Source organism: Sorex araneus, chromosome 10 (genome assembly GCF_027595985.1).
Source record: "Sorex araneus isolate mSorAra2 chromosome 10, mSorAra2.pri, whole genome shotgun sequence".
In the NCBI taxonomy this organism is placed as follows: Eukaryota; Metazoa; Chordata; class Mammalia; order Eulipotyphla; family Soricidae; genus Sorex; species Sorex araneus.
The window spans coordinates 38,625,194-38,647,000 of record NC_073311.1 but is presented as its reverse complement, the minus strand read 5'-3'; the positions used below and the strand labels follow the sequence as shown (position 1 = coordinate 38,647,000).

The 21,807-nt window shown below is 36.8% G+C and overlaps 3 protein-coding genes across 3 annotated transcripts in view; 2 read left to right on the top strand and 1 right to left on the bottom strand.

Moving 5' to 3' along the window:
• The first annotated feature begins 1,694 nt into the window (after window positions 1-1,694).
• Window positions 1,695-2,619, top strand: LOC129399119 (splicing factor U2AF 35 kDa subunit-like). Its single transcript, XM_055118186.1, has one exon. The coding sequence runs from the start codon at window positions 1,761-1,763 to the stop codon at window positions 2,472-2,474; it is 714 nt and encodes a 237-aa protein (XP_054974161.1). The 5' UTR covers window positions 1,695-1,760; the 3' UTR covers window positions 2,475-2,619.
• A 90-nt stretch (window positions 2,620-2,709) lies between these two features.
• On the top strand, window positions 2,710-3,403 carry LOC101559284 (RNA-binding protein 8A-like). The gene has a single exon (XM_055118187.1). It carries the CDS (start codon window positions 2,827-2,829, stop codon window positions 3,400-3,402), a length of 576 nt encoding a protein of 191 aa, XP_054974162.1. The 5' UTR covers window positions 2,710-2,826; the 3' UTR covers window position 3,403.
• Window positions 3,404-3,993: 590 nt separating this feature from the next.
• NEDD1 (NEDD1 gamma-tubulin ring complex targeting factor) overlaps window positions 3,994-21,807 on the bottom strand; it is a 40,871-nt gene continuing 23,057 nt past the window's right edge. The window contains exons 6-15 of the mRNA XM_055118185.1: window positions 21,193-21,422; window positions 19,481-19,682; window positions 18,944-19,130; window positions 13,786-13,914; window positions 10,985-11,032; window positions 9,758-9,960; window positions 8,194-8,344; window positions 6,969-7,125; window positions 4,570-4,636; window positions 3,994-4,136 (exon numbers count right to left, since the gene is read on the bottom strand). Coding sequence (XP_054974160.1) covers window positions 4,032-4,136; window positions 4,570-4,636; window positions 6,969-7,125; window positions 8,194-8,344; window positions 9,758-9,960; window positions 10,985-11,032; window positions 13,786-13,914; window positions 18,944-19,130; window positions 19,481-19,682; window positions 21,193-21,422 — 1,479 coding nt within the window. The 3' untranslated portion in view covers window positions 3,994-4,031. The remainder of the gene's footprint in view (window positions 4,137-4,569; window positions 4,637-6,968; window positions 7,126-8,193; window positions 8,345-9,757; window positions 9,961-10,984; window positions 11,033-13,785; window positions 13,915-18,943; window positions 19,131-19,480; window positions 19,683-21,192; window positions 21,423-21,807) is intronic.

Genomic DNA, 21,807 nt, shown 5'->3' with positions numbered 1-21,807 from the left:
TTTAGCCATTCAGGGACTGAAAGTTTTATTTCACTTTTACTTTTGACAAATATTTTTATTAGGTACAGTTTCAAATCCTTTCAGTATTTTGAAGATGTTGTCCTATCATTTCCCTCCATTCTTATCTTTATTCCTGTGTCTTCTGCCTAGAGGTGCTTTAAGAATTTTCCTTCTTTATTGAGTTTAAAGAACTTGATCATCATGTGCTTTGTTGCAAGTGTTTTTTTTTTTTTTTTGCATGTTTGGGATTCACTGTGTTCCTAGAACCTCATTTATTTCTCTCTCAGATATGACTGTACTTTGTTGCCCAATGCTCAGAATCTGAAACTGATTCACATTGTCTTTTTAAAAATTTCCGGTGCAAAAATCCAATCATAATTGATTCCCTGTTGGCCTAGAAGTAAAAAGTTCAATATCAGAGTTCCCATTTTATCGTGTAAAAATTCTGTAACAAGAAAGTTTTTTCCATACACATAAAGTCACAAAAATTATTTTATTTATCCCACTTCTTTAATACATACCACGTGTAATTATAGGAAAATGCAATAGGAAAATATTAATGGATTTAAATAGACAATTCAGGAAAAACACACTTTTATGTCTTCTAAACCCATTTGATAATGATATGTATAAAACAAAACTTGTTACAAGTCATAATAATCTGCCAGGTAAAAGATCACATCAGCACCTTTTTATGCTTTAGTAGCAATGCATTCTCTAGGCCACACTGGAAAGTTCTTTAAATTTTTAAAAACATTTCTTCAATTATTAGTATTCTTACATATTAGTCACAAAATTTTCTATTGCTTTGGAAATCATAAAGTAGCTATTTTTTTAAATTTTAGTAAATATTTTTATCTCAAAATTCATAACTGGGTAGAAGTGCCGGATATAAGGCACACAATTCAAATCTTTGGGTCAAGAGACTACAATAAGGTAAAACAATCCAATAGCCCTCCTAATCTTACATCACACCAAAACTGCAGATCACAACAAGTAGATATATACCTATCTCTACTAGAAGAAAGGTGTAAAATATTTTAACAACTAACCTTTAAAATTTTATGGTAATGTCAACAACATAAAGATACAGGCAGCACAGAAAGGATTACAAAAAGTAAATAATTAAACAAGGGCCAGGGACGTAGCTGAGTGGTAGAACCTTGCATATGTGAGGCCCTGGGTTTGGATTCAACACTAGGAAAAAAAATGCAAAAAATAAATAACACTACTTCATTTGTAAGGTAAGTGATAGTAATACTGAGATAGTATCTAATGAGATTTTCGCTGATTGTAAGTTGAATGAACCATGTTGATTGAAACTATATAATTTTGCATGTTATTAATCTGTGAGCAGATATGCAGTTCGTTTTGAATCTTATAAAAAGTTTTGGTAGGTAGACTTTGCAAAAAAAATATCAAGCATGAGTAAATATCTGCCAAAAGTACAAAACAATAACATAAATGCAACAGATAAAAATGTAATAATTTTTATCCAAATTTCAACCAAATTTCAAGAAAAATGTTATATTCAATGTACAGGTAATATGACGCTTGTGTTTTCGGCAGGTTCCAGGCGATTCGAGCACGGAACGGTTGATCGAGGTTGTGTGTAACGACCGTCTGGGCAAAAAAGTCCGTGTTAAGTGCAACACCGATGACACCATCGGCGACCTCAAGAAGCTGATTGCGGCCCAGACGGGAACCCGTTGGAACAAGATCGTGTTGAAGAAGTGGTACACGGGCGGCGGCGGGTGGAAATGGCGGAGTACTTGGCGTCCATCTTCGGCACCGAGAAAGACAAAGTCAACTGTTCCTTTTATTTCAAAATTGGAGCCTGTCGCCATGGGGACCGGTGCTCTCGGTTGCACAACAAGCCGACCTTTAGCCAGACCATTGCCCTCTTGAACATTTACCGTAACCCTCAAAACTCTTCCCAGTCTGCTGACGGTTTGCGCGGTGCCGTGAGCGATGTCGAGATGCAGGAGCACTATGACGAGTTTTTCGAGGAGGTCTTCACGGAGATGGAGGAGAAGTACGGCGAGGTGGAGGAGATGAACGTGTGCGACAACCTGGGTGATCACCTGGTGGGGAACGTGTACGTCAAGTTCCGCCGTGAGGAGGACGCGGAGAAGGCTGTGATCGACCTGAACAACCGCTGGCTCAATGGGCAGCCCGTCCACGCCGAGCTGTCGCCCGTGACCGACTTCCGGGAAGCCTGCTGCCGCCAGTACGAGATGGGCGAGTGCACCCGGGGCGGCTTCTGCAACTTCATGCACCTGAAGCCCATCTCCCGCGAGCTGCGGCGGGAGCTGTACGGACGGCGCCGCAAGAAGCACAGGTCGCGATCCCGCTCTCGCGAGCGCCGCTCCCGGTCCAGAGACCGCGGCCGTGGCGGTGGAGGTGGTGGCGGCGGCGGCCGGGAGCGCGACCGGAGGCGTTCGAGGGACCGCGAGAGGTCGGGCCGGTTCTGAGCCAGTTTCTACCGCGAGTGCTGGGAAGTGTCACAGTTGATCGATCACACAAGTTCATAATGGGAATTTTTTTTAAAAAACAACAAAAAAAAACAAAGATGGGTTTCTGAATAAAATTTGTAGTGATAAAAAAAAAAAAAAAGAAGTGGTACACGATTTTCAAGGACCACGTGTCTCTGGGGGACTATGAAATCCATGATGGCATGACCTTGGAGCTCTATTATCAGTAGAGCAGAATCACGCACCCTTCCCTTCCCACCCCCCTCCTTACCTCCCACGTGCCTTTTCCTGCCACCCTGACCCCCTCCCGGGTAAGGCCGCCTGGCCGCCTGTTCTCTCGACTTCAGTTAAAATGATTACTAATCGACGAGCTGCGAGGAGTCCGGGAGAGACCGCGGACGTGCTGGATCTTCACGGGGCGGGGGGCGAGGACTTCGCCATGGACGAGGATGGGGACGAGAGCGTCCGCCGGCTGAAAGAAAAGGCCAAGGAACGGAAGGGCCGTGGCTTCGGTGCCGCAGAGGGGTCCCGGGCGCGGACGCGAGCGGACGACGGCAGCGTGGAGCAGGACGGCGACGAGCCCGGGCCACAGCGCTCTGCTGAAGGCTGGATCCTCTTCGGCACCGGAGTCCACGAGGAGGCCACGGAGGAAGACATCCACGACAAGTTCGCGGAGTACGGGGACATCAGAAACATCCACTTAAACCTGGACAGGCGAACGGGCTACCTGAAGGGATACACCCTGGTGGAGTACGAGACCTACGAGGGGGCACGGGCTGCCCTGGAGGGGCTCGATGGCCAGGACTTGATGGGGCAGCCCATCAGCGTGGACTGGTGCTTTGTCCGGGGCCCTCCCAAGGGCAAGCGGGGAGGGGGCCGAAGACGCAGCAGAAGTCCAGAGCGGAGACGTCGCCGAGAAGCCCTCTAGGTTCCCTGGGGTCCTGCTGCACACGTCATTTGACACCGCAGCCTTGGAGAAATGGTCTGGGGTGGAACTTGGTTTGCTTATGTTTAGTGTTTTCCTATTTGCTTAGTCGCTTTTTTTGAATTATGAATAAATGTTCCATTTTTGTTTTCTAAAAAAAAATGATTACTAATCAACCTTGTGTTTTATTAATCAACTACAAAAACCACGAACTGTTATTTCAAAACTACTCTGACCATAAAAATAGAAGGTATACAAAACGCTGTAATCCTCAAATATTCAAAACAATTTGAAAGGCAACTGTCAATCACAAATGCTTAAAAATGACTAAAAACATATAGTCTACTTTCCTGAAAATTATCTTTATGAAAAAGGGCACTTAGTGGAGCTAAAGATTTTGTAAAATAAGGAGCCTGTTGACTTTCCTATAAAGCAGATATATATTTACAGTTTTAAATATAAAAATATAAATATATTTGACAGAAAAGATGAAATAAAGATTGGTGAAAAATCCCATCTCCCTTTCACTTGAAAAAATTTTTTCCAGAGGCCATGAGAACAATACTGATTTCATTAGTTTTGTATTGCCAGAAAATCCTGAATTGCAAAACATTAAGGCATTCACTGAAATTTCAAAAGTGGGCTCGGAGTCTTTTGTTTTCTTCTCGGAGTCTTTCAATTTCAGCCACCAAACCTTCATTCACTGAGTATCTTTCCAGTAAAGAGTGCATTTCATTCTAGAAAAAGAAAATACTTTTAAAATTATAGGCATTTCACTTTTATTTGTCAAGTTGTTTTACATACTTTGAGCTTTCATTTCTTGTGTTCAATTAGGAGCTGAATATGTCTCGTTTGTACTTAACCATGATTGTTACTTTGCTAATACAAATGAAAGATCAATGATAAAGTTTATGTATTTGGAAGGCTGAGAAGTTGCACATCTGGGGAGTTTTTTATTTATTGAGGAAAAATATGGCTAAAGGGAAAAAAGCCTTAACTATCACAGGTTTATAAAGGAACTAAATGAATGAACAAAAGTCCATTTTCCTTACTAAATTCTTAAAATTATCTTAGCAACTAGATAAAACTAAGTAAAAATATATCACTCTTTGATAAATTTCTTAGATTCACAACTCTACATTACTTTAAAATATAATTTGTCACACTTACCAGTTGCATATGAAATTGCTTAATCATCTCCACTTGCAAATTCACAATATCCCTATGGCAAGCTTCTCTAGGGAAAGAAAACAGAATTGTTAGAAGTTTTATCAAATCTTTAACACTCAAGTTATTGAATATTTCTCATTATTTCAAATTATAAGATTTATGAATAATTGTTACAATTATTATACCATTATAAATTTTATAAATCATAAAAAAGTAGCTAGCATTTACTTACTCTTAGGCACTGTCCTTTGTACTTTAAATGTAAGAATTCATTTAATTTTCATAACAAGGTGCAAGTACAACCTTCATTTTACCAATAACTGAGCCACTGAACTGATCAACAATGGTGAGAATACAATCCCAGGGTATCTATGCTCTGGAACTTCCACTATACCATATCCCCTTAAATAGAAATTATCATTTAAGAAACACAAGCTTATATTGCAGTGAAACATAAATAATTCACTAGGTTGCAATGTTTCAAATATTACCAAAGCTTCAGCTATTAAATAATACTTCCACCATTAATTCTTGAAGTAGGGTGGTTATGGCACAGCTTTTACTCAATAAAATGCTACTAATTCATGTCAAATTTTTTTTCATTATCAAGAATAATAAAAGAAACAGTGACTCACCACAGAACTTATAAGCTAGAAAATTATCAATGTATATTATAGAGCTTTCCTGTGGGCTACTCTGATCCCATCACTTAACTCTTGGTAGAAGTCCAAGAAAGAAGTCATAATTGCTAAACTTTGTCAAAGCAAAGAAACACTTGCAGATCCTGGCAAGCTACCCGTGGCATATTCGATATGTCAAAAATAGTAATAAATCTCACAATGGAGACATTACTGGTGCCCGCTCAAGCAAATCGATAAACAATGGGACGACAGTGCTACATATGTAACAGAATGATTTTTGCATTTTTAGTATTGTATGCCTAAGACTCAGCTTTCAATAACAACTCTGTAAATCACAGATAATTAATCAATTTTTTTAAAAAATTGAAAAATAAAATAAGAAAGTGGCACAGTTTAAATTTTAATAATAAGACTTTAAAAAAAAAGTGATTGTCATTTGATCAGAGGTAAAAGAAGATGGAAGGATTGATGCTGTCAAGCGGAAGTAAGAAAAAATGCTAATCGCTGGGGAGGATCACTAAGTACGTGCCATGACAGCACCAGCAAACCAGGAGGCTGAGGACAGGAAGACACTGAGGTGCTGGCTGCTGCCTTCAGTGTGTTCATGTGCTTCATCAGCCGTGTTCATTTATCAGCCGTGTTCACGTGCGTCATTTAGCTGCTATTATGGGAACCAAGAAACTTGTTTATCACAATCTCATCACTGCCCTATTTGCCAATCACAAATGAATTAATCCACATTATGAAAACATGTACTGATTCCAATTAAACTATAAGGTCCTCATGGGCATGTTACGTCTTGTTTCACATATTACTATAAATACCAAAATTATGACTTTTCTTTAAAAGGAAAGTGTATATTAGCATTTTTAAATACATATTTTAATACTTAACATTAAAATGAAATCCGCACAACAAAAACTTCACGTCCTCTCTCATATTCACACTCATAATAATCCAGATATAAGCTAATACTAAATAAGTAAGTTGAAGAAAAAAAAAAAAGATTCTAGTAATTGAAAATAGCCTCCAGGGGCAGGAGAGAGAGAGAGAGAACTCAAACAGACAATGCAAACCAAGCTTTGTTATGTGGGAGGTATGGGTTCCACCCTACACACTGCATGGTCCCCAGGTCACCCCTAGCAGAGATCCCAAATACAGAGCTAGGAGCAGCCCGCAGCCCTCCTGGGTATGGTCCAAGAAAATAAAAAATTTTTTAAAGTCTCCAAAATATATTGAGGCTAAGTAAAAGAAAGCAGTTGTCTCAAACATATTCTCATAATATTTAAAATTCAAAAGATCAGAGAACAAAATAGATCTGGCAAGACCTTTAAATTAAATAGACTAAAAGCATTCTATTTGAAAATATTCAGCATTCCTTTAAAAATCTTAATTACATTATTTCATAGTATAATTAATACTATGCAAAGACTGCTTGTGAGAATCCTGTTTGAGCTGGTACAAATCTGTACACAGCCTGGGGAAAAGAAAAATTCATGCTAATAGCCTAGGTATGTACCAGGTTGCAGGCAAAGTCATTTAATAATACTCCCAGGTAAATATGCCTTTTTCTGGATGATCTTTAATAAATTCAGTACATCAAATTCAACAATACTCATTTTTTTCTATGTTTTTATGGGCAAAAAATCTAGGTAGATGCAGTTTTCACCAATATTACTTTGTAGTGCTAATTTTACACTAAATAAAAAAAAAGCCAGCGAAGATTTAGAAAGAAGAAATAATTTTCTCAATTACTACCTAAAGTCATCCAATGTTTCCTGTATCATGTTCTGAATAAAACGGATTTGTACGGATGTCAACGGTGCATTTGTCAGATTATTTCCAATGGTATCAACTATTTTTTCTGATAGTGAGCTGGCAACTTCAACAGTGACAGAGGAAGCTATCTTTGGAACTGAAATAAAAAATGGAAAAAATATTAATAGTCAGCTTAGATGAGAGAAATCAAACATTTCTAAATAAGATTTGGTGTGAGAAAACTTAAAATACTAGTAAAGAACATGTTCCTGTGACATTTGGAAAAATTCACTGGAATACGAATCTCAGAAACTCTCTATAACATTATTTCTGATACTCATTTATCTATATATATAAACTGCCAACTGTCTAATGTAATAACATATGACAGAGGGATTAATCTTGAAGAATCTTTGAACCATTTCCTTTTATAAAAGATGAATGTGACAAGCTGCACCACAAACTAAATAAACCAAGACTATTAAAAACAAACAGAAGAAATATAGAAGTAACATAGTGCTGCAGGCAAAGTCCTAGAATTTAAGCTAGTGCAATATATCCACAGAAGTCTTAAAGAAAAAAAATAGCTTTCTATATAAAGGAGCTGTTTCTGTACAAAGAGTTGTTTTGTATAGATAACTCTTAGAGCTGAACCTAATAAACCGGATAAAGTCTTTAGGGCCTATGGCATGGACAGGACTTTAATTCAGAAAAATACAATTCTGATAGCTGATGACGCATTCTCAAAGGGTTCTACATTATCATCCTGCAGGTGCCATAGAAGAGCAAAACTCATCTGAAATCAGAGAGCTCAATGAGATGAGTACATGCATTTTGTGCCGGAAGGCCTAGATTTGATTCCTGGCACCACATGGCCTGGTCTTCTCTGAGCACCGCTGGGAGAGACTCCTAAGCACTGAACTGGGTGTAACCCTGGAGCACCACCAGGTTTCTTGGGCAAACTTCACTCCCCTCTCATCCACCAAGATGACACATTTGACTGAAAATAAAGTCCACACCAAGAGAACAAATTCACTGTGGCTGAATTTACCCATTCATAAACACTTCATCGTTTTCTGTAAGAAGATTGCAGGATGGAAGTGTCCATGAAATTAAAGCTTCTTGAAGTTTTATAGTCCTTAGTCCTTCTATTTGTTCTTTCCAAGTTAAATTATGACGTTTTCAACTCAATCCTTTCAAACATGAAGTCATGTTATATACTTACTTGGAGTCGAGGATCCATTGATTGTGGGTTCACATATTATTTGGTCAATTTCTTTCTCTGCCTTTTCAAATTTCTCAGGACTTCGTGTTTGGTTAGAAGATGAAGAGGTATTAAGAATTCCAGATTCCACACCAGAGATCAACTTTGAAAACTTAACATTTAAAATAAACAATCAGTATATCATTTGTCTTTACCCATATTACTCACATACTATGTATCTATTTTTCTGATTTTATCTTAGATATGGTTAGGGAAAGGAAAAGAAGAGAATATAAAAGGAAAATATGCTAAGACTCCAGGCAAAAGTAAATCACCTATTTTTCAATTACCTTTGAAAAATAGGTCAAAGATTGAATATCTGTATAACATAATGAGGAAAAGCCCACTTACTATGCATTTGCTGTTGAGTATAATTAAAAATAATAGTCAGCTCATATCTCACCACTGCTGCCATGTAATTTCATCTACCAGCCTTGTTTCAGACTCATAAGTAAACCTCAAAGGAGATCAACCAGGCACAAAAATTTCTCAGATACCTGTTCCAAGTTGAGACCCCCGGAACTATCTCAGAGTTGGGGTGGGTCAGTTTCCTCTAAAACAAAGCTCTGGCAGCTGCTGCCATGCTCAAAGATGCCACCATGCCTCTGGCCAATCTACTCTGTTAAGTATTTTGGATATTCTGGAACAATATCCAAACTCTGTAACACTGAGATCCCAATAGGTCAAAGACATAGGATGGGATGTAACAGAAGCCAATGAATCTCAACTAACAAAAATACTGACATAGAAGGCTTAACTAGCAACAATAGCTTAGGAAACTCTCAGACAAGATCTTAATGTTCCCCACTATGAGGTACATTTCCCATAAATTTTCTTCTATGGAAACATTTTTTGTAATATAAAATAAACTGTTGTGGGTCTACTATGGAGGCAGGCTTGAGGGGTAGTTGGGAAAATGTAGACAATGGGGGAGAGAGGGTGACAGTGGAGGTGGAACTAGTCTTGGAATATTGAATGCCTGTAACAAATCATCATGAACAACTTTGTAAACCATGATGTTTAAATTAAGTGGTTGGGGTGGGGTGAGGGCGGTGGGGGGGTGCTTGGCGAATAATAATCACAGGAAAAAAAATATTTCTCAAATTCTCATGTGGGAACTAGTTAGAAATATTTGGAAAATAGGTCAAAGACAGCTCAACTTTTTTAATTGTGCATTTTCAATTATAGTTCTAAAATTTAAAAATATGAAAACAAATATATAAGATATTGTATCATAGAAAGAGGTAATAATGATGAGTTTCATTTTCTGACAATTTACTCCGAAACTTAGGCTGAATGACTTAATCATCAAATTAAAACTTTCTGTTGTCGCAATGGAAATTCAAAGGGAGGACAGTGTGACAGTGTGACATCACCATTTAATATTTTTGTGCCTAGCTGGAGCACACCACAACACTATCACAAATCACTGCAGCACTATCAATAATTAGGACACATCCACTAGTCTGCTTCACTGTGCTTGCTAGTGATAAACCACAATTCAGAATCACTTTCAGGCAGATACCTGTTTAAAGGAGTCTTTAGATTCCTGTTTTCCTAAGTATATTTTCTTAGATTCAGCTGTCAGATCATGATTTTCATTTTCTTCTTTCCCCGGATATCCCATAAAGACATTAAGAGGACTAGAATGCAATACTGAAGTGCTTGAAGCTACTGGGCCTTTTCTTGGAGGAAATACTGAGTTCAACTGTGGTAGAAAATCAAGGGCTGAAAAAAAAAAAAAAAGAGAAAAACACTGCATTTGCTTATGATATTACCTAATTCTGGATATTTAAGAAAAGGATTTAACATGATAGACAGGTAATATGGTAGAAAGAGGGGATTTGGAGTCAGAAGGCCGTCTGTCAGTTACACCTCTGACTTGATGTGTTTCCTTAAGCAAAAAAGTATAAACTGTTTCCTTATCTTATAAATATGTATGATGATACTGTACTAGAGATACTATATTGTGCAGATACTTAAAAAACTACAGAACACAATAAATGCTCTAGTCAGTGTTTTTATTAATGAAATGTTCAATTATTAAATTGCACACACACACATACACACACACGGTATATTTTGATAACACCTTTAAGATGGCTACTGTTTTGAAACATATCCTTGAGTAATTCCTTCCCTTTCAATGAGCTGGACCAAGTAACTGCTTCTAACAAAGAGAATACAGACACAAGTGTCGGGATGTGAATCCCAAAACTAGGACACAAACACACTGTGGTTTCCATTTGCTCAAGTCTCCTCTCTTGCTTTAAGGGAAGTTAGCTGTCACAATGTCAACTGCCATATGGAGAGACCCACAGAGCAAGAACTTTGGCTAAGAGTCATATGAGCAAGTTCAGAAGCAGGGTCTTGTCTCCTCAAGTCTTAAGATGACAGCAATCTGCAGACACCTGATGAAAAGAGATCTCAAAACAAAAGCACTCAGCTAAGCTAGGCTGGATTCTTTTTTTTAAAAAAAAGTATTTATTTTATTTTATTTTTGCTTTTTGGGTCACATCCAGCAATGCTCAGGGGTACTCCTGGCTCTGCACTCAGAAATCATTCCTGGTGGTTCTCGGGGGACCATATGGGTCAATGGGGATCGAACCCATATTGTAGGCCTGGATTCTTAACCCAAAATTAAGAGATGATGTTTATTCTTCCAACTTAATAATGTCTAGGCAATCTATTACACAAACTAGATCATACAAGATCACTTAATTTTTATATAAGTACTTCAATCAATTCTTACCATCTCCTTTGCCTATGGACTCATCACCTCCCTTGTTAACTACTGCATCTGAAACAACATTAGTAGATTGAGTTTTAAAAACTGAGAAAAAAAAAGTTCACAGCAATTCAGACTTCCCACTCATTCCCCAAGGAATTCAGACTCAAGAATTTTGAGGAAAACATATGACTGAAGTTTAAACTAGTACTCATATATATATTTCCCATCTTATTCTTTCAGTTTCATGCACAGTACAAATATAAAAAGGTAATTCTATGGTATAGTCATTTAATGAGGCTGGAAGGTATACTATTAAAAACACTTGGAATAGGCTTCAGAAATCTGGACTCCAGTTTTCTGCACAGGGGTTACTCCTGGCTTATGTACTCAGAAATTACTCCTGGCGGTGCTCGGGGGACATATGGGATGCCGGGAATAGAACCTGGGTCGGCCTCGTGCAAGGCAAACACCCTACCTGTTGTGCTATCGCTCCAGTCCCTGTAATCTATACAATTTAATAATTTTGTAACCTTGAAGAAACCTTTACTGTCATTAAGCTTCAACACCTATAATGAGACAGCACCCTGATCATCTCAAAAGATTATTTTGAAGATCAATGGAAATAAATTTTAAAATAATTTGCAAGTCACAAAAAAATTCACAAGAAATTCAAATTAACAGACTATCAAGTTGATTATCAAATTAGTAGAACTATCATTCATGTTTGTCCATACAAAAAGGATATTGTTTTTCAAAAGACATAAGAGAGGAGAAAGACAATATTAACTTACACTGTCCTAGCAGGGTCTGACCTTACAAATTAACAGAGTTTGATTAGAGGAAGAGCAGATAAACTGGTAGAAGTGGTTACAGATAAACAAAGGAATGGGAGTGACTTGGGAGCACTTTGATGGGTGTGACTGATAAACCTAAGCTCCTAGTTGCAAGGAGAGCAGGACAAACCAATGATATCCAACATTCATGCATACATCTGTACATCTATATATGTGTGTATACCTAATAACTGAACAACACACACAGATTTGAAGAAGTTAGGAAAAAGAGAGGTTTCCTCTTAAACAAAAGCAGAACCATTCTTATTTATTCTTACATAAAGAAACTGAAACACAATTAAAGTCTTTCACCTAGAGATGCATCTTGAAATTAAGACACAAATCTCTAGACATTGAAAAGCAGTACCTGCATCTAACATTCATTTTTTAATTAATATTAATATATAATAAATGAAGTGCATATAACTCAATTTCTAATCACAATTTTAAAGTAACAAAAAATTAAAGAGGGCTTGTTAAAAACAAAGTAATTAAAATGGGATTCACCCTTAATTCCTTTACCTTAAGAGCTATTAAAGATTTCATTTATAACTTAAACTTTTCTCCCAAAACTCCTTCCTACATTCTTCAAATTAGGAAGTTACTCCATTGGTTGTCATGCCAAAACTTTCCTGCTGGGTACCAATCTCAAAAATCTTTTTCAACTTTAGCCCAAATTATTTTTCCCTGCATTGCACACACATCCTTTCTCTTTTATCTTTAACTAGGTAATCTGAACTCTCTTCATCCTGAAAGAAATGAATCCTTTTTTTCATTAAGTGGGAGATAGGGGAACTTGAACTGGTAAAACTCAAGTAGTTGCTTTCTGCTTGGAGTAAAGCAGAAGACACGCAGCAATCTTGTATCATCATATATGTATTCTTTCTGGTTATGAAATTCAATGTAGAAAACAGACCATTTTATGTAAAAAAATTTTTATAAGATTATGAGTGGATGTAACAATTTAAATATTCTGCAATTGACATTTAGATTCATTCTCATTTTGGGTTTGGGATCTTTTTGTTCAGTTGTTTTTGGACCACATTCAGTCATGCTCAGAGGTTACTCCTGGTTCTGCACTCAGGAATCATTTCTGGTGGTGCTCGGGGGACCACACAGGATGCCAGGAATTAAACCTAGTTTAGATTCGTGCAAGGCTAGCAATCTACCCACTATATTATCACTCCAGCCCCTTCTTTTTCATTATTCTTAATAAAATAGCAAACATTAATCTTTATGGTCTACCCTGAGTATTTCCTTGGGTAAAACTGTAGAAACAGGCTTTTCTACAATTTAACAGTCTATTTAACAGGCCAGTTTGTCAAACTATTGTCTAGAAATTTACCCATCTAGTTTTGACAGCATGGCGATAAGTAATACGATTCTAACATTTAAGAAAATGGTCAGAACAAAACAGAAAAACATAGGCAATGTGGCTATTGTATAATTGTCTACAATGATATATGTTTTCATTTATCAAGGTAGTACAGATATGTAATATATATATAATTTTTAATGCAAATTTCTATCAGCAGTTGGCAGGCGGTAGGGGAGGAAGGGTTACTCTCATACATTAAATATAAATGGGGCAATCTATCACCTAGTCATATTTCTCCACGAAAACATTTAACAGTAATTAAATATTAACACTAATTTTTTTATGTTAATAAGATAACATTTGGTCTATGAACATGTTCAAGATTTTACCAAGATTTCCTGAGAAGCAGTTAAAAGATTGCCCATGGAGGCAAAACTTCAAAAAATTCCTGTGGAAATTGAAATGCTAACATGTGAAAATTACCTGCATACATTCTAGAATGGTAACATTTGAAATAAAAGGGCAAAGGAAAAGAAACCACTCTGGTGATTGAGGAAATTAGCAAACTGTCATGAACACAGTTAGACTGAAGTTAATACTCAGAGCTTTTAAGCTAGAATAGAAATGGCTAAAAGCAAGAGAACACGATCCAAAGATTTAAACAGACTTACCATCTCTAACAGGGGAGAACATGTCACCTAAACTACTGTTCTTAGTATCATCAAAACTGGAGAAATTCTGATTTTTCCCAGTGTCTATATCCTTAGACAAAATATCTGTATTTATGGTCTGAGGCAAACCTATTAGAAAAAAGATAGGAAAATTAGTGTACATTAGAAGCTCGGTTCTAAAAATTATTATCCAGTTTGTTGTTAATATTACAAATGTGTCAGAGAAAGAAAGCAGATTGTAATACCTCAGTGAACAATCATCTTTATGGATCAGGGAGTTCTCCAAAAGTAAATGACTTACTTACTTCAATCACACAACACTATTTCGTTTAATCAAATTTTTATGTATTTTTCTACAATTATTTAACATATCTTGAGATTGTTATACCCTTAAAGTATATAGAGCATAATTAAACTTTGACATTAACATACCCATATGATCATATATATATAAATGTTCTTCAAAAGTCTGTAAGGCATTAAACATGGCAAATACAATAGTATTCATTTTAGCTCTTCCCAATTTATAATAAATGGATGTTTTCTTCTGCCTATTCCTTTGCTCACCATGAGAAATTTACTTTCATTCAGCATTATTAATTTCAGCATTATATATTCACTTAAAATCATAGTAGTTTTAGTGAGAAATGAAGCCAGAACAGCAAAATCATTAATAGTAGACAACAATCTCTCTCCCTCTACACATATATGTGTATATATTATATATATGTTTTAAAACAACAATATACTAATGGATCTACTCAACAAATTACATGATGCTCACATTTACTCTTCCTGTCATCCTGTGAGAATGGGTAGAGACAGAGAGCAACCTTCAGATTAAACCCCCAGCATTTTCCAGAGACTCTAAGGACTCAGCCCCAGCATAACAAGAACACTATATAACCAATAGGGAAAGACCCTTTTAACCATTCACCATCTAACTATTAGCCTGCCAAGCTCAATAAGCAAAAACTGTGTCACCAAAGACTTAACACCAGTAAGTCCTCAGAGTGTCTTTATTTTAATTATTTTATTTATTTTTATTGAATCACCATGAGCTACACTTACAAAACTTTAATGTTTGAGTTTCAGTCATACAATGATTGAACACCCATTCCTCTACCAGTGTACATTTCCCATCACCAATGTTCCCAGTCCCACTCCTCTCCCTGCCTCTATGGCAGACAATCTCTCTCCTCTCCTCCCCTCTCCTCTTCCTATCTTCCTCCCTTCCTCCCTCTCTCTCTTTCTCTCTCTCCCTCCACCCTGCCCCTTATGGGTATTATGGTTTGCATTTGCAGATTACAGATAATGAGAGGCCATCATGTTTGGTCTTTATCTATTTCAGCACATATCTCCCATCCTGAGTGATCCCTCCCACCATCACTGACTTAGTGATCCCTTCTCTATTCCAGCTGCTTTCTCCCACAGCTCATGAGGCTGGCTTCCAACCATGGAGTAATCTTCTTGGCCCTTGTCTCTACTGTCCTTGGGTGTTAGTCTCATATTGCGGTATTTTATATTCCACAAATGAGTGTAGTCATTCTATGTCTGTCCCTCTTGTTGACTGATTTCACTTAGCATGATACTCTCCATGGCCATCCACTTACAGGCAAATTTTATGACTTCGTCTTTCCTAACAGTTGTATAAGATTCCATTGTGTAGATGTACCAGTTTTTTAACCAGTCATCTGTTCTCAGGCACTTGAGTTGTTTCCAGATTCAGATAGTGTCTTTAATGATACTATGATGAGGATATTCAATGAGTTCAAAGAAATGATAGCACAGGTAGACAGCAAAGCACAATAAAATATGAGTCAAAATGGAAAAAAAACAAAAAGCTACGTCAGTCAAAAATGAATAATATAGTAGGTGATATTTTAAAATGCTCTAGATAGCAGAATAACAGAAGCTGAGCAAAAAAACTGAGGAGCTATAGGTTGAGAAGAAAATCATTAGGAAATAGCTGAAGGTGGAATACAGCAAGAAAAGAAATGAATAGCACACCAGAAAACTATGGGATGATTTCAAGAGGAACAATATAAGAATCAATGGAGTCTCTGAAGAACATGAAGGCAAATGTGATGAAAAAATATTAAAGAAATCATTGGTAAGAACTTTTTAGAGTTGAGGATTATTATAGGCAACAAGATCCAAACGCTCATAGGGTCCCAGTGAAAATAGTCTCAATTAGAAAACCTCTAAGATACATTATACTCAAAATGACAAAATCAAGTGACAGAGTCAGAATATTGAACGTAGCAAGATCAAAAAAGGAATCTATATGCACAGGAAAGCCCTTAAGATGCATAGGAGATCTATCAAATGAGACCACAAGCCAGAAGAATATGATAGACACAGAACAAAAACTCAATGAAATGAACACCTCGCCAAGAATGTCCAGCAAGATTATTGCTCAGGTTTGAAGGAACTATACAGAGCTTCATGAGCAGTCAACAGTTTATGGAATTTATAACCTTGAAACCAGTTTTGCAAGAAATGTTCTAAGAGCTCCTTTAAAGGACCGGAGAAACTTCCCACCATGTGGTACTGACGCAGCACTCACTAATGGTGCAAACAATTGTCCTCTACTAGATAAAGGTTTAAAAAATATAGCAATTAATCATCATAAATTGACTTTTATTGATTTATTTTCTGATAATTCTATTTGCCATTCTTTTAAGGATTTCTGGACTGAGTAATATGAAATAAATATAAATAAATTTGATGTAAGCCTGCCAAGAGGGCAGGGGAAAAAAGCCTTATGTCAGGAAAGATATGATGATTAGTACAGTAAGATCCAAGTACAAAATAAAATTTAAGGCAATTTATTTTGGATGCCAGAGCGAAAACTTTCAAGTTATGTAAACGTGAATAGGCAGTATACTATATTGTATTAAATGATTTTGATTTCTTTACTTACATAGGTTAAAATCATACCAATCAGTCACTACAAATTGACTTTTGTTGATTTACTTTCTGATAATTTAATCTGCCATTTCTTTAAGTTTTGTGGGAGCCAGCAATATGAAATCAATCTGTTAGATGCCTGCCAAGGGGACAGGCTGAGGGGTGGCAGAGAACCTAGGGACACTGGTAGAGGGAAGGGCGTTACTGGTGGGACTGGTGTTGGAACATTAGATGTCTGAAACAACTCTATTACAGAGAACCTTGTAAATCATACTGTCTTAAGTTTTTTTTTTAAAAGAAAACAGTATTTCATTACAATAGAACAACCCATATGCCTATCAGAAATGAATAGATAAATTGGGTATATTTACCATGGAACTTAACTCTTAGCAAATACTAGCTATCTGAGTACACAGATGAATCTAGAGGCCTATGGAGACAGTAAAACTATAATTTCACTTATATGTGACATAGAGAAACAAAACTAATGATGAAAAAAATATAATAAACTTTTATAATATAAGACAAATTAGTGGTTATAAGAAAGGAAGGAGGAAGGGAAGCTGGGTAAAAAAATGGAAGAAGCATATGATGGGTAGAATTGACTCTCAGGGGCGAATGAGATTTTCAATGGCACACACTTAAATGTGCAGAAGGTTAAAATAAATGTTGCATCAATTTTATAAAAAAATCAAAATCAATAGAAAACAAAAAACCCAAAGCTGGATTAAGTCTGGGATTTCCACTAATATATTTTTTCCTCACTAATATATTTTTAAAAGAAAATGCTTTCCTTCTCATTTACTCTTCCTGTTTAATTGAGAAAAACTGTCATATAACATGTACTGTCATCAACAGGCCACAATGGTTTAATACATAAAAATACAATCAAATGATTATCATAAATTTTTTTCTGATAATGAGGCCTTTTACAATATTTTTGGCAACTTAGAATATGCAACAGTATATTGCTGCTATAGAAATAATAAGGAACAAAGGGAAATTCAACAAACAAAGGGAAATAGCCACATCCCTGGCTCATTAGGTTTTCAAATTAGCAATTTGGATGAGATGATTTTAAAACACCCTTCAGATCACACATTGTGCAATTCATGATGTTCCCTTTATACTAGTGATGTTTAACCTATGGGAATAATAATGTTTGGCATGAAAATATTAAAAAGTATTTTATTTGTCCTCTTGGTCCCAAATGAAAACTGGGATAAAAATAAAGAACAGCCTGTATATTTAAAATTATCCAAGCCTGCCTAATGAGGTAAACTTTAATAATACCTATTAGAAAGATAAATATACCAAGTATTTGTACATCATTGTTACTGATGACTGCTTACACCCAGAATGAAACTCAAAAAGAAGTTTCTCTCCTGTTTTCTAGGCCATCCTCATGTTTGAACATATATAACTCTAGCCTTCAGAACTAAGGAAAAGAAGCCATCACTTAAAAATACTGCTCCTCTTCTCACATGACTGAAAATATGCACAAGCAACAAATGAGTACACAATAACTAAATCAGTGCCTTCAGTCCAGCATCATGAACTTTTCTCAAACTATTTTAACTGAATGTTTAACATCAATATATAATTGCAATGGTACACAGTGAAGAAATTACCAACATCATAAATCACTGAGTAACCTCCAGGTACCAGCACTTCTGATACACTGTCTCCATTTACATTACCTTAATATTAAACAGTATCCATGGAGGGGAATAGCATGACAAAAAGTGGGCAGGAAAGCTACCCAAACTCAAACAGACCCTGCCGAAAATACTCTCAAGTCTTGTTCCAAAATACTCTCAATGTTTCTCTCTCTCTCACCCCCTTCTTCCCCCTCTCCTCTCTGTCTCTCTATCTCTCTCTCTCCCCCCCTTGCTCCTCTCTCTCTCTCTTTCTCTCTCTCTCTCTCTCTCTCTGAGAAAAAGAGAAGGTATATGGCAGATCAAATAAATGTGGTAATATTTATAAAATGATGAAAATATCTCACGTACAAAGTAATATTTCTTACAACTGAAGCTCAGCTATTAAATAAAGTAAGTGGAGTAGATTTCATTAAAAAATGATAATAATAATCAGTTATAACCTTTGCTAGGGAAGAAGCAAGAATTTTACCTCAATATTTTCATAGTGAATTTCAATTCTCAGTCTTGAAGAAAGCGCTATTCCGCGTATTTGGGAACGAGGAAGGAGAGGGAGACGGGAAACACTAGCGTGAAGCTACATTTACCTGCTTTGTCTTGAACAGCAACTGCCCCCTTTCCCACAATCGTCGTCATGGGCTGTGGCAGAACTGTGGTGAGGGAAGGGACTGTAGCTTCTCTGACAATTCCAGAACTCTGAAGTCCACCACTGACATTAACAGAACGTTTGCTCACAGCTGTGGGCTTATTTGTACTGCCTTTATTTAAACTGGTCTGAAATGTAATGGAATATTTAAAAGCTCAGTAACATACTGTATATGAATACTTTATAAATCCCCCATTAAACAATACATATTTCTTCTTACAAACGGTAAGCTTGCTGGTGTATCTGAGAGTTCCCTCTGAACCAAAAAGCAGTCCTTTCAGTGTATATTTGAAAAGAAAACAGGATTAAAACAAAACTTTCAAAAACTTTAAAACTAAGTGAAATTATTTTAAATGCTTTCCTCACAGGAAAATGATTCTGAAGCAAAACCACTCTATGTTGAATATAAAATGTCCATATCTGACCTAGTTTATTGAGTAAAATCAAGAATGTCAAAAAATGGAAGAAAATATCTTACCTTAGAAAGACCAGTAGAGTACTGAAATGCTATACACTGCACAGATGTCTTGTGAGCACTGATGGTTTTCACTGGTGATTTCAACATTCTTAAATCATACTGATATATTTTCCCACGGGAAGATCCAATAGCCAAAGTGGCTCCATCTGGCATGAAGGCTACCGCAGTCAGAGGCGAATCAGCCACCAACGTTTTCACTAGTCTTTGGAAAGGAAAATAGGGTATTGGTCGATGTGTGAGCATATTATGGTGTATAAACCAAAATTAGAATTTGACAAATAGCACACATATATTCCAAATACCTGTTGGAAGCAGAAATCTAGAAGTAGATTTAATTTGGTGGCATGTAGAGAAATGAACACTTTACCCTGTCTCGGTTCACCTCTAACAGGCAAATGCTTCTATCTTCTAGACGTCATTTCTTTAATTACTTTCAGAGTTCACAGAACTCCTGGGCAGCACTCTAAAAACAAGGGCCTGTCCTAAGGGTTTAGGAGGCAGTCAGGGTCAGTCCTTTTGCATTTATTGACCTGCTTAGGCCTCAGGAGGACTATGACCTTTCACAGGGGAACAGCTGCTACTTAGTTCTTCACTGTGCATCTCCCCACCACAGTGATACAGAGTCCCTATGGTTCAAGACTCAGGACTCAAATGCAGAAATACACAAACTGAGGTACTGCGGCAGAGGTGTTTGCTAGAGTGGCTGGGATGAGAGGAAAAACATACTGACTCTAAGATTCTCTGTCCGTGATTTTAAAAAGACAAAGGGAAAAAAGGAGTGACGTGAGTAACAAGAAGTGACAACAGGATCTTTTCAAAATACCACTTTCTTCCACGTAATCCTTCACAGGGCTGGTATTGAGCATACCTGTAGCACTCTGGTGGCATTTTTTTCCCCTTTTTTCCTTTTCAAAGCTAAACAAGCCCACCTATAAGTGTAAGGAGGACAAAAAGGCCCAAGGGATTCAGAGGGATTCAAAAATTCTGTACCCCTTAGCTCTATAGCAGTGGTTATCAAAGGGGCCAATTTTGTCTCCAAACCACCTGGAGACCGTTTAAACTGTCGCAAGTTTAAAGGAGAAGCGAGTGCTACTAGAACAGCAGGTAGAAGCCATAGAAAATGAACAACAATGCTTAAGACAGCCACCCACAACCATGAATGGCACAGCTTGCAATGTTAATAGTTTTAGATGATAAGTTAATCAGAAGTGAAATTAATAATATTGCTGAAAAAAAAATGTCCAGGCATTTAGGTGAAAAAGATCAGTATGAAGGCATGCATGCTAAAATAAAGATGGGAAGTCATTAACATGCTATCCCTCTACTGTCACAATCTAGAAATGCTGCAAGCGATGGTTTTAACCGCCAGTCATCCAACCAGCGGTGGGTTGCAGAAGTTTCCTGCCATTAGTGAAGAAAGTGATTGTCCTTTATCCAACAGGAAACCTGGATCACACAGAAGTGGCAATACTTTCTCACAGACTAGCAGGAAATTTCTGTGGACCAGCAGCTGAAAACCACTGTGCTTGGAAATATACACAATTCACCAATTTTCCTCCATAAGGAAAAGAGAAAATTCTGCCTTATTTAGATAAATAGGCAAACTTTAGTTCCCCTAAACATTAATCAGAGGCCTATACAAATTAGGAATATGTCTGCTAATGAGATAATCATAACTTCTAAATTTTAAAAAATGAACATATTATACTTACTTCTTACTTGAAGTGTCATAAAGAATGATCCTTTTATCCAAGCCTATCGTTACAAACAGCAGTTCATTGACAGGAGAAAAACAAATGCCTGAGGCTGGCGCTTTGTGTGTAGTGTCAAAGTTATGGTAGGGGCTCTGACTATTTATATCCCAGAGAGTTACGGTTCCGCTATCAAAAACGCTGCCCAAGAGCGACTTCTTAAATGAGGAGTACTTCAAGTGCCGAACAGACTATAAGAATAAGAATACATTTCATGGATTATAAGCATTCATAATAAGCATTCAAAAGAACGCTTTGCATAAATTATATAAGTGCCAACTATACTATCATGTGAGATTTCCAGTTTGTCTCTTTAAGGAATACCATGTTTTAATCATGACAATTGTAAGTACCAATACTCTAATAACTGAATTTCTGATCAACCTACCAAAACATAAAGCAAAACATTAATTTTCGAAAGATCTTTGCAGACTTTAAGAGCCCAAATAGTTATGGTAATTTACATGACCTAAATTTAGATTACAAGCAGAATAATAATTTAAAAAAAAAAAAGCATGAAACTGTAGACCTGGCAGACTTAAAAGTTTATCAAGTCAAAGTGTTCAAAGTACAGCT

Coding starts and splice junctions, on each gene's coding strand:
- LOC129399119 (XM_055118186.1), top strand. CDS start 1,761: ATGGCGGAGTACTTGGCGTCCATCTTCGGCACCGAGAAAGACAAAGTC.
- LOC101559284 (XM_055118187.1), top strand. CDS start 2,827: ATGATTACTAATCGACGAGCTGCGAGGAGTCCGGGAGAGACCGCGGAC.